The sequence below is a fragment of the Portunus trituberculatus genome, chromosome 43, assembly GCF_017591435.1.
Source record: "Portunus trituberculatus isolate SZX2019 chromosome 43, ASM1759143v1, whole genome shotgun sequence".
NCBI classification, from domain to species: Eukaryota; Metazoa; Arthropoda; class Malacostraca; order Decapoda; family Portunidae; genus Portunus; species Portunus trituberculatus.
Window position 1 is genome coordinate 26,683,640 of NC_059297.1, and position 16,861 is coordinate 26,700,500.

General features: G+C 42.3%; 1 protein-coding gene across 1 annotated transcript; it reads left to right on the plus strand.

Annotated features, from left to right (window-relative positions):
* Positions 1-5,285: 5,285 nt before the first annotated feature.
* On the plus strand, positions 5,286-10,008 carry LOC123518026. Its single transcript, XM_045278529.1, has 6 exons — positions 5,286-5,533; positions 6,836-7,021; positions 7,121-7,350; positions 8,516-8,663; positions 8,962-9,150; positions 9,598-10,008. Exons 1-6 carry the CDS (start codon positions 5,452-5,454, stop codon positions 9,831-9,833), a joined length of 1,071 nt encoding a protein of 356 aa, XP_045134464.1. The 5' UTR covers positions 5,286-5,451; the 3' UTR covers positions 9,834-10,008.
* The last annotated feature ends 6,853 nt before the right edge of the window (positions 10,009-16,861 follow it).

Sequence of the window (16,861 nt, forward strand, 5' to 3'; positions counted from 1 at the left end):
ACAATAAGTCAAAATCAAAACAACAAACACATATCGGGTCACTACACACCGGATGAAGATGACTAACCCAAACTACCGGGGCAAGAGGTGGAGTGAGGAAAAAAAGACAGACAGAACGGGGAACAGGATATGCTATGGGAAAATACCAACGTCCAGGTAAACTGCACCCTGAATATTACCGTAAATTTGGATTGGCCAGAGGTAATTAGTGATTGGTTAAATATATTTCAAGGGATTATCGGTAATATTAGATTGATCAAAAGGTTAAAAGTTAGAGTGTGATTCGTTAGAGGAATAAGAATCAGCGTCATTGGTAGATTATGTCTGGGTACATAACGTGTACCAGGGGAATAATTCAGTAGCAGAGTAACCGAAGATGAGTAAGCAGACAGCCGCAGCCAGTACAAACAAGGGGTCGAAGTTTGACCAGGGAGAGAGAAGAAATGGACAAAATCACTTAGTAAGTGGGTTAGTGGACCTTGAAGGTTAATGCAGGCTAGAAATATTGAAGGAAGACTAGGATATTTTTGTAAAGTTTTGTATATGTATGGTGTGAAAAGATTAACATAATCATAGAATATATTTGGTAACTGATGAGAAACCGATATATGTTTTTCTTAATGAACATTGAATTGCACTCATTGAAAATAACCTGTTTTCATAAATTTTGCTACACGATGATGACATTAAATGTTTTATATGAAGAGACACCAAGTAACTTTAAAACGACTGAAGACGAATGGAAAAAGAGAATTTCAAATTGTATTAAGTGAAATTAATTCGTAGTCTAATCAAAGTATTAAAGTGTTTGAGTTTCTGGAGCTTTGATATACGAAATCCATGCAACATCCCGGTTCACGACAGGATAATCAAATGTTGCAGGATACGTGCCTTGAAACCTGTCTTGAAAGAGTTCAAGTCATAGGATGGTAAAAATACAGAAGCAACCGATGGGAGGGTTTGTGGCCTTGGCGATGTATGTCTGATGTGGTGTGCATACTCGGCCCTGAGGGTGAGCAGGTGCGAGGTAACAGCCTTCTCGTTCGCATCTGCCTTGAGCGTCAGGTGCAAACCTATACTTGTCAGTGCATGTCTCACGTCTTGTTATCTGGCCTGCTCCCACAGACAGACGGTTCTAAGTAAAGGTCTGTCAGAACTCCCCACTTTTCCCAGCTGCTATGTTATTTTTTCCTCCTGCGTCGAGCAGCCCTCCCCTATCGTGGGTCTGGAAAGTGACGTGATTGACGAGGCCAGACATTGTCATGGAAATTATGGAAATTGAGATCCCCACGATCATCTTTGGTGCAGGTTGTCCTAGGAGGTCGGATGAGGAGCCTCCTTGTCTTGGAGGGCAGTATAATACACAGAGCAGCAAGACACTTTGTTTTTCTCAACAATATTCGGAAAAAAAATTTAATTAACTAAGGCAGGTCGATTGACAGCTCTTGGGTCTGGACGTCACTCTTAACCCTTGAGTACCGTGACGCGTTTCCACATTTATTTTGGTTCCTTTTTGATGATTTTATACAGCTTCAGAAATTTATGTGGGGGAATAAAATAGTGAAGACTGTGGCTAGTAATCTTCTGGCCTCCATAGACCTTCTTAATGGCAATAAAATGGTCTAGTCGTATACAAATCTCAAGTTAGAAATGTGTCCCAGTACTGAAGGGGCTAAAACGTGTAACCTCCACTTATTCCAGCATCATGGTTCTTCCTCACCCAGTTCGTGTAGTCTTTTTATCTTACTATTTGGTCATTCAGCCACGTTTCACCCACTGCCACTGTATCAGGTTTTAGGCGCAGCACAAAATTGTGTTAGAGATCATCGACGTTAGTAGGGAGACCTCCACCATTGACCGACACGACAGTGCGATAAAAGAAATGCAATGTTACTACGACCGGAGAGAGGCTGAAGGCAGTCAGTTAGAGGAGGGGAGTTGATAAGACGAAATTAGCTTTATCCCACTTTCTCTACGTGGAAATTAATTTAAAGACTTGTGTGAGGGATGAGTGGCTGGGAATCGAAATAAAATCAATATGAATCTACGTGATTATTTTCCAAATATATCCTTGATAATTTTAGTTATAGAGAGATTATTTGATTTATCCAATTTAAATTTTCATCTATTATGATTCCAAGAAATTTAGTATTCGAGACGCGTTGTAAAGTAAAACAGAGGGCATGATGTGCTATGTGTGTGTGTGTGTGTGTGTGTGTGTGTGTGTGTGTGTGTGTGTGTGCGTGTACTATTCATGATCGGCTGCTGGTCATCCAACCAGTCTTCCCCATTACAGAACGAGCTCAGAGCTGATGTATACTGACCGATCTTCAGGTTGGACTGAGACTACACCACACTCCACACACCGGAAAAGCGAGGCCACAACCCCTCGAATACATCCCGTACCTACTTGCTGCTATAGGTGAACAGGGGCTACACATTAAAAGTTGTGAACTCAGTTTGCTAACCACTACACTACGCAGTCTCACTGTTTGATCTGCTGCAGTCTGTGTGTGTGTGTGTGTGTGTGTGTGTGTGTGTGTGTGTGTGTGTGTGTGTGTGTGTGTGTGTGTGTGTGTGTGTGTGTGTGTGTGTGTGTGTGTGTGTGTGTGTGTGTGTGTGTGTGTTTTACGTTATGGCTTATAGTGCCTGTAGGCATACTTGAAGAGTATATGTGGGAAGCGCTGTTAAGCTTCCACCCATTAGTGGCGCAGGCAATTTTATTTATAGTGGTACCCATATTAGGGCCCATATTACCACCCAAGCTCATCTTTGGTGTAACCACCTAGAGCCTGGGTATCATGGTGACGTGTAGGTAAATTTAAATTATTCGACAAATGGCATAGTTTCAAAGTGGTATGTGTGAGGAATTCGAACCCACGCTCACCACCTTATCCACCAAGCCACCGCCTCCCTATGTGTGTGTGTGTGTGTGTGTGTGTGTGTGTGTGTGTGTGTGTGTGTGTGTGTGTGTGTGTGTGTGTGTGTGTGTGTGTGTGTGTGTGCCTTGATACATTTGTTCACTGAGAGGCGATAACATCTGGCATCACGCTTGAAAACAGTCACCAACAAATATTGCAGGGTTTTTGAAATTTTGAATCACGATATTTTTTCGTATACTCATGATCTTCCTGTAAATCATATAAAACCAGTTTTGAGATAGTGTATAGTACACACACACACACACACACGGCCCGGTAGCTCAGTGGTTAGAGCACTGGCTTCACAAGCCAGAGGTCCGGGGTTCGATTCCCCGGCCGGGTGCAGATATTTGGGTGTGTCTCCTTTCACGTGTAGCCCCTGTTCACCTAGCAGTGAGTAGGTACGGGATGTAAATCGAGGAGTTGTGACCTTGTTGTCCCGGTGTGTGGTGTGTGCCTGGTCTCAGACCTATCCGAAGATCGGAAATAATGAGCTCTGAGCTCGTTCCGTAGGGTAACGTCTGGCTGTCTCGTCAGAGACTGCAGCAGATCAAACAGTGAATTACAGTGAATTACACACACACACACACACACACACACACTTTCTTCCTTAAAACACTGCAACAATACAGACTGTTTTGTGTTTTTCAACTTTTTCAGTCAAAAAGACAAGTAAACTTTGAACACTGAAAGCATCAATGATTATACTCAAAGGAAATACATAAGAAATCAAGAATCAATAAACTAAATCCATGCATATGTGATGAAAGTATTACACACTTAAGATAATAACATGCTTGAAATATATAATCTAATACGCAGGTGCCTAAAAAATGCTTGCATCATTAATGAGAAGTTTGATGAACATTTATGTTTCTTTCTCAGCAAGTTCAGGTTAAGCATTATTTCCAGTCACTAAGTGGAGAGTTTAATAAATCACTGAAAACTTGCACGTAATTGATAAAGATGACGTGAACCCCTTTACTGTTATCGTTGTCCTTCGCTAACCTTCGTGGCACTGCAAAAATATTGAGGAAAAAAAATAACTGAAGCTTAATTTCTTCTCTTTGCGTTGTAGAAATGTTCGTGAAAGCCTAGCACAAGAATAATGTCTAAGAAATTAGACGTACTACATTGTGAAAGTTAACATCGTAATAGTAATAACATGTAAGATGAGCGAGCTGGCAGCAGTCCTGGGGATGGGAAATATTCTTATGAACCATCTTATCTTATCTAATATTTCAATGAAAAATTTCAAACACACTTTGTAAATAGAACTGCCTGTTGTTTGCAGGAGATTGAAAAAAAAGTGAGGAAAGAAGGTTATATTCATATTCTACATAATCACACAGAGAACAGTTGAAAAGAATAACATCCCAAAGGCCAGAGCACAAAGGAAATAGTAGTACAAATGCACAAGCGAGGCCAAAGAGTCAGAGCCAATTGTAGACTAGTTAGCTTTTTGACCCACTCTTATAAGATACTGGTGAGAAGAGGTTTTGACGGAAGAACATAGAGGATATCATTAAAAAGAGAGTGGAGTGCACACACTCGGCCAGTACATCAACAATATCAGGTATGTCAACGATATGGTCTTGGTATCATATCAGTTCAGGAAATGGCAAACACCTAGGAAACAGCCTGTTGTAGGTAGTAGATATAAAGAAAAAAAAAGTGAGAAAGGCAAAGTCACCTAATAGGGGATGCACACATCTCAAGAGAAAGATTTATCGAGACCGGTGGAAGAGAGACAGTCAAGGATATGCAACAATAGGAAAGTTGAGCAAATATATAGAGATAGAAATATTTCGTTAGAACTGAAGTTGAGCTTCCTGTCCGCCGTTGCCGTTACAACTGCATTTTACTGTTCACAGTGTTGAATTTTAAAACAAAATGGAAGAAAAAGTCGAAGGCATTCAAAATTGAGTTCAAGATTGAATGCCTTCGACTTTTCTTCCATTTTGTTTTAAAATTCAACACTGTGAACAGTAGAATGCAGTTGTAAAGGCAAGATGACCACAAAGTCAGAAATATAGTAAACTGGAAGAAATATATTATAACAACGACAGAAGACATCAAGAGATAATGGTATGGCCACGCGGCAGAGGGAAAGACCTCGCGTCACGTGGTGACAGCAACTGAGGTTGGGAAATCAAGATCTGAGGGCAAGCGAGATGGACATTCAAGCTAGGGGTGGTTGCGATGGCATCATGACAGACGAATAATGTGGCACCCAACCAGAGTCTTCTCAGAATGAACTTAACGTTCGTAGCAAAACGTTACGTAATCACACGTGTTTGGCTGCGAGATCACATCAGCTGGCGGCTCACACAAGCAGCTGCATGCTTTAGGATGTACGTATATAAGTCCCAAACGAATCACACTCTTAATGGAGAAAGATAGAGAACCGCTAAAACTTAAGTGAATCAGGACGCAAAGAGCCACCATAGCAAAGACAGATTTCCCGCAAGGAACTTCACACCGAAAGCGACGAGATTCAGGGAGGCTCGAGCCATCTGCAGCCTCCACCATGGCCATCAACACAGGGACTCCTTTCCTGCTGCTGCTGTTGCAGCTGCTTCCATTACTGCCGTGTCTCCATGCAGCTCCAAGTAAGGATGAATGTCAATATTTGGAGAAATCAGTACCACAAATAGCTATCTGTATATAATTTTTTCATTCTTATTTCTGGAAGGTTAGAAGTTTTTTATGCGCCTATCTAACCTTTTTTTATGTAAGAACATACCTATTGAACATAAATTGAATATATATATATATATATATATATATATATATATATATATATATATATATATATATATATATATATATATATATATATATTACACCGTTTGTGAATTGCCCATTTCATGAAATGGGCAAACCCAATTCATGAAATGAACCTAACCTAACCTAACCTGACCTAACCTAACCTAACCTAACCTAACCTAACCTATCTAACCTAACCTAACCTAACCTAACCTAACCTAACCTAACGTAACCTAACCAAACATAACCTTTTTATGTAAGAACATACCTATTGAACATAAATTGAATATATATATATATATATATATATATATATATATATATATATATATATATATATATATATATATATATATATATATATATGTTTGTGAAAGCCATTTCATGAAATGGGCAAACCCAATTCATAAAATGAACCTAACCTAACCTAACCTGACCTAACTAACCTAACCTAACCTAACCTAACCTAACCTAACTAACCTAACCTAACCTAACGTAACCTAACCAAACATAACTAACCTAACCTAACCTAACCTAACCCAATTCATGAAATGTGCAATGGAGAGGCCATTTCATGAAATGGTTAGGTTAGGTTAGTTAGTTAGGTTAGGTTAGGTTAGGTTAGGTTAGGTTAGGTTAGGTTAGGTTAGGTTAGTTAGGTTAGGTTAGGTTAGTCAGGTTAGGTTAGGTTAGGTTCATTTCATGAATTGGGTTTGCCCATTTCATGAAATGGGCAATTTCACAAACGGGTATATATATATATATATATATATATATATATATATATATATATATATATATATATATATATATATATATATATATATATATATATATATATATATATATATATATATATATATATATATATATATATATATATATATATATATATATATATATATATATATAATGAATCATCCAAAACTTGAGAAGTATCTTGAAACCTCCCGCTGAAAAAGTTCAGCTCGGAAGCAGGAAGAAATACAGAAGTAGCCAGAAGTCCCAAGGTTATCAGTGAAAGTAGAAAAGTGTGGACTGGCTTGTAATTATTGCCATAGACGAATTCATTAACTGATATCTGTTTCTATGTAACATCTCTCTCTCTCTCTCTCTCTCTCTCTCTCTCTCTCTCTCTCTCTCAGACCGCGTCACAGAGTGCACGCCGCCCTTCACTGCGGCGGTGGGCGGGAAGTGCATCCTCGTGAGCTCCACAAGCAAGGGTTCCTGGTACAACATGAAAGACTTTTGTGAGACTCTTGGCGGTCGGCTGTTGACCATCAACACAGAGAACATTCACTACTACGTCGTCAAGTACTTGGAGAACAACGGTGAGTCTCAAAGTTAGTGAAGTCTGACCCTTGTTGTTGCGATGCTAATGTAATAATGCCAACTAGTCCTCAGGCATCACAGAGGTGACTTGTCTTCAGGATATACTGGCCGAGATTACTGGGTCGGCGCAAACAACGAGCACGCTGACGGGCAGTACCACTGGCTGGACGGGAGCAAGGTCAAGATGGGCACGCCTTTCTGGGGCATTCTAAACGACCATCAGGAGCCAGGCGGGGGAGAGTCCGAACACTGTGCTATCCTATTTAAAAGTGACTTTTATTTCATGCATGATTTAGCATGTAACAAAGAAGTGTACCCTATCTGCGAGGCTAAATAATTTCTGTGGACACACCATCCAGCTAAAGGTGATGCGTTCCAAATTTCGTAGCTTCCAGAACAGGCTATTCTGTTCCACCAGACTGTCCACTATCTCCTCAACATGAGTTGCTTCTCTCCCATGCTGTCTTTAATGCAGACATTTTACTTTCTGCCTCTCTTCTACGGTCTGCCTCGCCTTTTTCCTCCTTCAAAATTAAAATCTATCATTCTATAAACATCACTTTCATCTTTCACTTAATTATTCATCCATACCAATTAATTCTCTTCTATTGTATAAATGTCTTCAAAATCATTGTTATGTTGACTTCTCTTCTTGTTAAATAATTTCTGACTTTATTTTGATAGTTTGAAATTGAAATAAACAGTCATCTTAAGGTGAAAAATTCCATTTCCACTATGATTCCTCGATTATCGCTGTGCAACGTGAGACAGTCAATGCAATATTCAAGAAGACATGGCAAGTCTTTAAAGGCAAAGCGTTATGAACAGGTAGAGTATAGAGAATGAGTAGAGAGAGAGAGAGAGAGAGAGAGAGAGAGAGAGAGAGAGAGAGAGAGAGAGAGAGAGAGAGAGATTGTTAGGAATAATAAGGAGAACAAGATCAAGAGGAAGAAAATCATGGAAAGCCAAACAGAAGAAACGAGATGATAGTTCAAAATGGTGGCCAAGGTCAGACAGACTGGAGAGAGAGAGAGAGAGAGAGAGAGAGAGAGAGAGAGAGAGAGAGAGAGAGAGAGAGAGAGAGAGAGAGAGAGAGAGTTTTTCAAAAGCTTGCGTATTTATTCAGAACAGGGAAAATGAGGAATGAAGGACAGAAGGAACACAAAGAACATGATTTGAGTACGATAGACAAAGAAAGATTTAATAAGTAATAAAAAAAGCGTGGTAATAATGTCATCTGTTTTCAAGCGAACTGAGAAAGATAAGTAAACAATAAAAAAGAAAAGTTTGGCGTTCTAGTTGGGTGAAGATAGCGACACCAGATGGCCGTTCACATAAATAGCCAAATGGTGACATGCACAAGTCGACACGAACCACATCTGTGCTGGTGACAGACAAGGAGGGGCACCCATTTTGTGCCTGGCGGGTGAAAGTATCAGAGCCCACACAGAGCCGCAACATAAACTTTCAGACCCAACGCAGAGCTACAATAGAACCTTTCACTGTCTCCACCTAACATCAGTGAGTCTCAAGCAGACAAACGACTTGTGACTTTCAACATGGGCAACAACTCAGCGCCCGCCCTCCTCCTCCTACTGCTGTTCTTCATGCTGCCATGCCTTCCTGCTACTCCGATTACTGGTAGGCGCCTTCTCGTCAGGATAAGTTCTTAGATTCGTGAGTTTTTTCTTCTTCTTAATGATTTGTATTCTAGCTGTTGTAGTGTGCTGGACGCCAATGAGGAGTCCCAGATATGGAATTTTTCTGTATGTCAATAGTCTTTATGTTGCACATGCTTTTGTTTATCGCATTGAACACATTGTAATTAATTTGGGCATCATTGTGGTCATTATCTGACGACACTGTTGCCGTTATCGATGCTCTCTCTCTCTCTCTCTCTCTCTCTCTCTCTCTCTCTCTCTCTCTCTCTCTCTTACAGACCGCGTCACAGGAGAATGCGCGCCGCCCTTCACTGCGGCGGTGGGCGGGAAGTGCATCCTCGTGAGCTCCACAAGCAAGGGTTCCTGGTACGTCATGAAAGACTTTTGTGAGACTCTTGGCGGTCGGCTGTTGACCATCAACACAGAGAACATTCACTACTACGTCGTTAAGTACTTGGAGAACAACGGTGAGTCTCAAAGGTAGTGAAGTCTGACCCTTGCTGATGCCATGCTCTCACTTGAGTAATCAAGAGAAACACAGAATTCAGTCTGTTGGCCACATAAATCTTTTACGTATGCGAGACTCGCCTTTTCTGGAGAACAAACACTAACAAGAACAGATGAAAAGCATCTCATATATCATTCACAATGATTGTTAGGTTTCGAGTTCATTTTAGGAGTAAGATCTTTAGAAAATAAATGAATTTGCAAGAATTCGTCTGACCAATACGTAGCAGTCCCGGTGCGGAAGAAACCCATTTATTTCACCCTATCATCAGCGTCCATAAATATGTGTAATTTTCTTTTAAAACTCCATGATAACTCGGTCCTTATCACTACAATAGTATTCATGGTTAGAGGGAGTCACAGCAGGTATTGTTGTCTCAGGCATCACAGAGGTGACTTGTCCCCAGGATATACTGGCCGCGACTACTGGATCGGCGCAAACAACGAGCACGCTGACGGGCAGTACCACTGGCTGGACGGGAGCAAGGTCAAAATGGGCACTCCTTTCTGGGGCGCTATGAATGGACATCAGGAGCCCGGCGTGGCCACTGAGCACTGCGGCATGCTATTCAAGGGAGACTTCTATTTCATGCATGACTATAGATGTAACGAAGAACTATATCCCATCTGCGAGGCTAAATAAGCCCTGTGAGAGAACTGTATTGGCTGCTGGGGTGTGATAAGATGGTACAACAAACTTGACCAACTTTAATCAGTGGGTGTTGAGACTTAACCATCTTGAATTCTTGCATCAACGTTTGCCCAACTCACTACCTTCTCGTTTGTTTGGTAATGTAGGAAACTAGAATATATATATATATATATATATATATATATATATATATATATATATATATATATATATATATATATATATATATATATATATATATATATATATATATATTTTTTTTTTTTTTTACGTCCGGTTTTCGTATGGGCCTCCTTAGCCTGGTGGCTTTACAAAAACTTTATAACAAAAATACATAAATAACAAAAAAAGTTGAATTTCATCGAATTTATCTCTGAAAAAATACTTGAAAAAAAGCAGAAATTAAATGATACTGTTTTTTTCTTTAGCTTTCTTTGATAAAAAGAATTGATAAGATTAATTTAGTTTAGCCTTGATTCATGAAAACAAAGTTTTCTGACATTAAGCTCTATTCAGTGTTATATTAATGAAACTGCTTGAATAAACTCATATTTATTCAGTATAGCTTCACGCCTCAACAGTCTTAGTGCTCCTACAGTTGCTCGCTCATATTTAAAACGAATTCTCGTGAGAGAGGTTTCGCTTGTTACTTCACACTTTGCAGGACGGTTAATCAATGCAGGACCATGGACTTCCACATGAAATCTGCCCAGCACAGGGGCCTCCACGTGTCTAAATCCGGCCATGGAGCTGTGTTCTGTCATGGTGGAGTTGCCAGGGTTCTTTGCTCCTTACAGGTCTGGTCAATATCACCGCATGGCTTCAAGAGGCTGTGGCGTAGTGGATAACGCGGTGAGCGTGTGATCGGGCAGACGTTCATGAGTAAGTACGAATCCCACCACGCACTGCCTTGAACCTATGCCATTTGTCGAGTGGTTTAAAGTTACCTATAGGTCACCATGATACCCAGGTAGGTGGTTACACCAAAGATGCGCTTGGGTGGTGATATGGGCCCTAAATATGGCTACTACTATAAATAAAATTGCCTGTGCCATTAATGGGTGGAAGTTGAACAGCGCTTCCCATACATACTCTTTAAGTATACCTACAGGTGCTATAGGCCATAGCGTAAAAAAAAAAATGACTAGAAAGTCCCAAATAGTATTCTCTATTAATTGTCTGTCCTTGTGAAGTTTATTCGTCGTGCACAAAAAGACCCGACCTGCAGATAGCAAAGAATTGGCTACTCCACCATGATAAAACATTCTCTCATTCCCAACTCTTCCAAGCATTCCTCGCCAAGCACAACACACCAATGTTCGTCACCAGTGTTCCTCAGGGTTCTGTCCTGTCACCCATTCTCTTTCTATTATTCATTAATGACCTTCTTAACCAAACTTCTTGCCCTATCCACTCCTACGCTGATGATACCACCCTACATCTTTCCACGTTCTTTCAGAGACGTCCAACCCTTCAGGAAGTCAACAGATCACGTGGGGACGCCACGGAACGCCTGACTTCCGATCTTTCTAAGATTTCCGATTGGGGCAGAGAAAATCTAGTAGTTTTCAATGCCTCAAAAACTCAATTCCTCCATCTATCAACTCGACACAACCTTCCAGACAACTATCCACTCTTCTTCAATGACACTCAACTGTCTCCCTCTTCCACAATGAATATCCTCGGTCTGTCCTTTGCTCATAATCTTAACTGGAAACTTCACATCTCATCTCTTGCTAAAACAGCTTCTATGAAATTAGGTGTTCTGAGGCGTCTCCGACAGTTTTTCTCGCCCCTCCAACTGCTTACTCTGTATAAGGGCCTTATCCGTCCCTGTATGGAGTACTCTTCGCATGTTTGGGGGATTTCCAGTCACACAGCTTTGCTTGATAGGGTGGAATCGAAAGCTCTTCGTCTCATCAACTCCCTCCTCTCACTAACTGTCTTCAGTCTCTTTCTCACCGCCGAAATGTTGCATCCCTTTCTATCTTTTATCGCTATTTTCATGGTAACTGTTCTACTGATCTTGCTAACTGCATGCCTCCCCTTCTGCGGCCTCGCTGCACAAGGCTTTCTTCTTCCTCTCATCCCTATTCTGTCCAACTCTCTAATGCAAGAGTTAACCAGTACTCTCAGTCATTCATCCCTTTCACTGGTAAACTCTGGAACTCCCTGCATCTGTATTTCCGAATTCCTACAACTTGTCTTCTTTTAAGAGGGAGGTATCGAGGCATTTGCTCCCCTAATTCTGGCTGACGGTTTTGGCACTTTTTACACTTTTTAGAAAGCCAGCACTCAAGTGGGCCTTTTTTTTAACTTTCTTTTTTTTTTGCCCTTGGCTGGCCCTCTTCCTACGTAAAAAAAAAGAAAAGAAAAGAGAAAAAGACTTCCTACTTCCTTGACTTGGCTCTGTGTAAGCTTTGGTTAGTTGGAGAACAGACTTGACATGATAATGGACACAAATATCAAGTGCATGAGATTCAGGTAATGGACGGCTCAGTACTCTGTGTGAGCCACCTCTTTCCTCCTCCTCCTTGGCTGGCTACGTACGGTACACTTACTCGATTAGCGCTGGTCGGCATTAATGAAGCGATTATCATTTGCGTTCAATGTACGCTGTCAAAGTCTTACAGGAAACAGTTAAGTGAAAAAAAATGAAGTGGTAACACTGCAATACATTGGTTGCTAAGCGCTACTTTTTAAACATACATGGCAACTCACTTGCTTCATGATGACTCCCTGTTGTTCTCCCTACTTCTGTAAATGTCTCTTTGTGTAATATATTCTGTCTAAATGATGTCAAATTGTGCTTTGTTTCCTGAATTTTGCCGTTTTGTGGATTTGCGTTTGTTCTCGCCCAGGTGATGGGGCTTCGTACCTGCACATTACTGTCTTGAGGTGCTCCATTATGTTCAGCTGCTACAGAATTCTGCCCAAGCATTCCCATCACTGAATGAATGTCATGTCATGAATGTCATCACATGAATATCATGTCCGAATACTAATGTTACTGAATGTCACATGAATATTATGACCAAGTACTCGATGTTACTGAATGTGAAAGGAATATTCGGGTCTTTTATGTTTGGAGGTTGCCACTAATTTCATCATTAGTACAGTTTTTGGTGCTGAATACGAATATGACATTCATTTTCTCGAGAAATGAAAGATAGGCATAGTGGCGGCGAGTAGAGATGAGGCACATATCTGAAAAGGTTAGGTTAGGTTAGGTCAGGTAAAGCACATATCTGAAAAGGTTAGGTTAGGTTAGGTAAGGTTAGGTTGGGGTTGGGTTAGGTTAGATTAGGTAAGGTTAGGTTAGGTCAAATTAGGGTTGGGTTAGGTTAGGTTAGTTAAAGTTAGGTTAGGTTAGGTTAGGTTAATTCACCTCTCTTAAATAATTGTTGAAATCAACTGTAGTAGCGCGACATATCCTCAATTCGTCCTCACAGTATTTAATGCTGGAATACTCTTTTGCCCAGGAATAAATGAAGACGATCATTTTCTTCAATGGAATGGTACTGCCATCAAGCCAAGTGTTTTTTCTCACTGAAACTTTATCACGGCAAGCTCTCTTGTAACACATCCACGATACACTTTCCTTTGTATTTTTAATTATCATTTGATGTTTCTTTTTACACCTTTTCTCTTTTTCTATGATATTAAAGTTCTGCAGAAATTTAACAGCGTCTTCTTCGGTCAAAATATTGGTAAATAACCACTGCAAGTTGTAGTTCACATCCATCTTGTCCACGGTCGTCTCAAACGTGCCGCGTGACACCCGACTGTGTATTGTTGCGCCCGTTAATTACTATTGCATGAATTAATGCGCGTCGCAAGGTAGTGCGCATTAAATCCTTTTTTTGTGCAACTATCTTTCATTTCTCGAGAAAATTAATGTCATATTCGTATTCAGCACCAAAAACTGTATTAATGATGAAAATTTGGTTGAAAATTAGTGGTGACCTCCAAACATAAAAGATCACACACACACACAATCTTTACATGATGAAAAGTTCTTAATGCAATAAACAGGTGGCAGTGTAGAGGTTTAACGAGTTTCCTTAACCTTGGTCAGTATTAAAAGGAAAATATATCGCGGTCTTGAGGAATTAAGTCAACTCTGTAGCTCTGAATGTGGTTAATGCCTGAAGTGTCAATAGGGCTTTCCTTTACTCGTATCTGGGACAATTCTTTAGTCACCTACGCCACCACAGAGTAAAAAAAATGAAAAAGCTTTATAGTATTTCCAATTATAAGACAAGAAATACAATTGAAAGAAAAATAAAGTGAAGACTTGAATACAACACACTACAATGAATGGACGCAGAAAAGAGAGAGAGAAAAAAAAGAAACAAGAGGAAGAGAGGATGGAGTGAGGGTTGGTGGATGGCGGATTGGGATGTTTGGTGGCTGCGGATCGGATTTGTTTGGTGGCGGCGGATGGACGGATTTGTTTGGTTGCGGGAGATGGATGGGTATGTTTGGTGGCGGCGGATGGAATGATATGTTTGGTGGCGGCGGATGGAATGATTTGTTTGGTGGCGGCGGATGGAATGATTTGTTTGGTGGCGGCGGATGGACGGATTTGTTTGGTGGCGGCGGATGGACGGATTTGTTTGGTGGCGGCGGATGGAATGATTTGTTTGGTGGCGGCGGATGGAATGATTTGTTTGGTGGCGGCGGATGGAATGATTTGTTTGGTGGCGGCGGATGGAATTTGATTTGTTTGGTGGCGGCGGATGGAATGATTTGTTTGGTGGCGGCGGATGGAATGATTTGTTTGGATGGCGGCGGATGGAATGATTTGTTTGGTGGCGGCGGATGGAATGATTTGTTTGGTGGCGGCGGATGGAATGATTTGTTTGGTGGCGGCGGATGGAATGATTTGTTTGGTGGCGGCGGATGGAATGATTTGTTTGGTGGCGGCGGATGGAATGATTTGTTTGGTGGCGGCGGATGGAATGATTTGTTTGGTGGCGGCGGATGGAATGATTTGTTTGGTGGCGGCGGATGGAATGATTTGTTTGGTGGCGGCGGATGGAATGATTTGTTTGGTGGCGGCGGATGGAATGATTTGTTTGGTGGCGGCGGATGGAATGATTTGTTTGGTGGCGGATGGGATTTGTTTGGTGGCGGCGGATGGAATGATTTGTTTGGTGGCGGCGGATGGAATGATTTGTTTGGTGGCGGCGGATGGCGGATTTGTTTGGTGGCGGCGGATGGAATGATGATTTGTTTGGTGGCGGCGGATGGAATGATTTGTTTGGTGGCGGCGGATGGGATGATTTGTTTGGTGGCGGCGGATGGAATGATTTGTTTGGTGGCGGCGGATGGAATGATTTGTTTGGTGGCGGCGGATGGAATGATTTGTTTGGTGGCGGCGGATGGAATGATTTGTTTGGTGGCGGCGGATGGAATGATTTGTTTGGTGGCGGCGGATCGGATTTGTTTGGTGGCGGCGGATGGAATGATTTGTTTGGTGGCGGCGGATGGAATGATTTGTTTGGTGGCGGCGGATGGAATGATTTGTTTGGTGGCGGCGGATGGAATGATTTGTTTGGTGGCGGCGGATGGAATGATTTGTTTGGTGGCGGCGGATGGAATGATTTGTTTGGTGGCGGCGGATGGAATGATTTGTTTGGTGGCGGCGGATGGACGGATTTGTTTGGTGGCGGCGGATGGATGGATGGCGGCGGATGGACGGATTTGTTTGGTGGCGGCGGATGGACGGATTTGTTTGGTTGTTTGGTGGCGGCGGATGGACGGATTTGTTTGGTGGCGGCGGATTGTGTATGCTGGGGTATGTTGTTCAGGTGGCGGAAGGTGGAATGTGGAAGTGGCAGGTACTATGAGGTGGACGGTTGGTGTTGCAATTTGAGGTGACGAGTGTTGGTGGGTGGTGGTGGCGGTGGTCACGTTGTCTTGGCACCTAGGAGAGCCAGGAGGTGCGTCTCTGGCTAACCAAGGCGCCAGACAACCTTGACCGTCACCACCAAGCCAATCACCACCATCGCCACCTTGGTGCGCGTCCACCTCTCTGCGGGGCTTAGGCTGGCCGAGCTGGTGCGCCTGCTGGCGCAGCAACTCGGCCAGCTCAGGGGACACATCCAACTTTGCCTCACGGCAAAGGTTGGACATGTCCCCGTTGCCCCGCATCAATGAATGGCAGAGGCGGCGAAACGCCTGATCAGCGGCTGTGGCCTGCTGATGCAGGAGGTCCGCCGCCTCCTGCCTTTCAAGTCGAAGACCCTGCAGGAGAGAGTCATCCTGTTGCTGCACGGCGCTGGCTTCTTGCTGCTGGAGGACGAGATCTTTTTGCAGCCGCTGCACCTGCTGGTGCAGCGGCGTGAAGTCAGCATCTTGGTTTTCCCTCTCGACCTCCAGCAGCACCCGCTGCCGTGCAGACAACAGGCGCTCCTCCTGCAGGTCTTCCCAGAGGCGCTGGCCACTCTTCACCTGGAGTGCCAGCGCCTCCATGTTGTCTCCCCTGCCGGGGAGCTTGGCCCCGGCAGCGGAGGCAACCACCACCATGAACACCATGTACAAAAAGTAAACGTTCATTTTCACTTTGCTTCTTAATCTTTATTTATTTGTGAGTTTGTTTGTGTTTTGACCATGTGGCCTGAAATGTGAATTTAAGATGTTGGAAATTATACTTTGCAAGATGCGAAAAATAGTAAACAGTATTTGCTAATCAAATATTACCATTGATCATTAACTGTGTCTCCAGCGATGGGTGGGTGGAAGGGTGGGATGGGAGGAAGGAATGGACGAAGGAGAGGAAAAAGATGAACCAAACACCGACCTCCTCGCTGCCCTGCTTCTTGAAGGCAATTCAGATTGCCAGTATGTTTTTTCCTTTTTTGTCTTATATCACATTCAATGCGAAATCTGGAAGCACACTAATACTGAGGAATATATCATGTCCCAGAACACTTCCAAACACACTCTCGTTACCTTCCACATACTAACCAAGAACACACACACACACACACACACACACACACATGGAATGG

What these genes read in the sequence shown, in the direction of transcription:
- LOC123518026 (XM_045278529.1), top strand. Translation starts at nt 5,452, where the DNA reads ATGGCCATCAACACAGGGACTCCTTTCCTGCTGCTGCTGTTGCAGCTG. An exon ending in GTGTCTCCATGCAGCTCCAA is followed by an intron (nt 5,534 to 6,835) that starts GTAAGGATGAAT and finishes TCTCTCTCTCAG; the next exon opens with ACCGCGTCACAGAGTGCACG. An exon ending in AAGTGTACCCTATCTGCGAG is followed by an intron (nt 7,351 to 8,515) that starts GCTAAATAATTT and finishes GAGCTACAATAG; the next exon opens with AACCTTTCACTGTCTCCACC.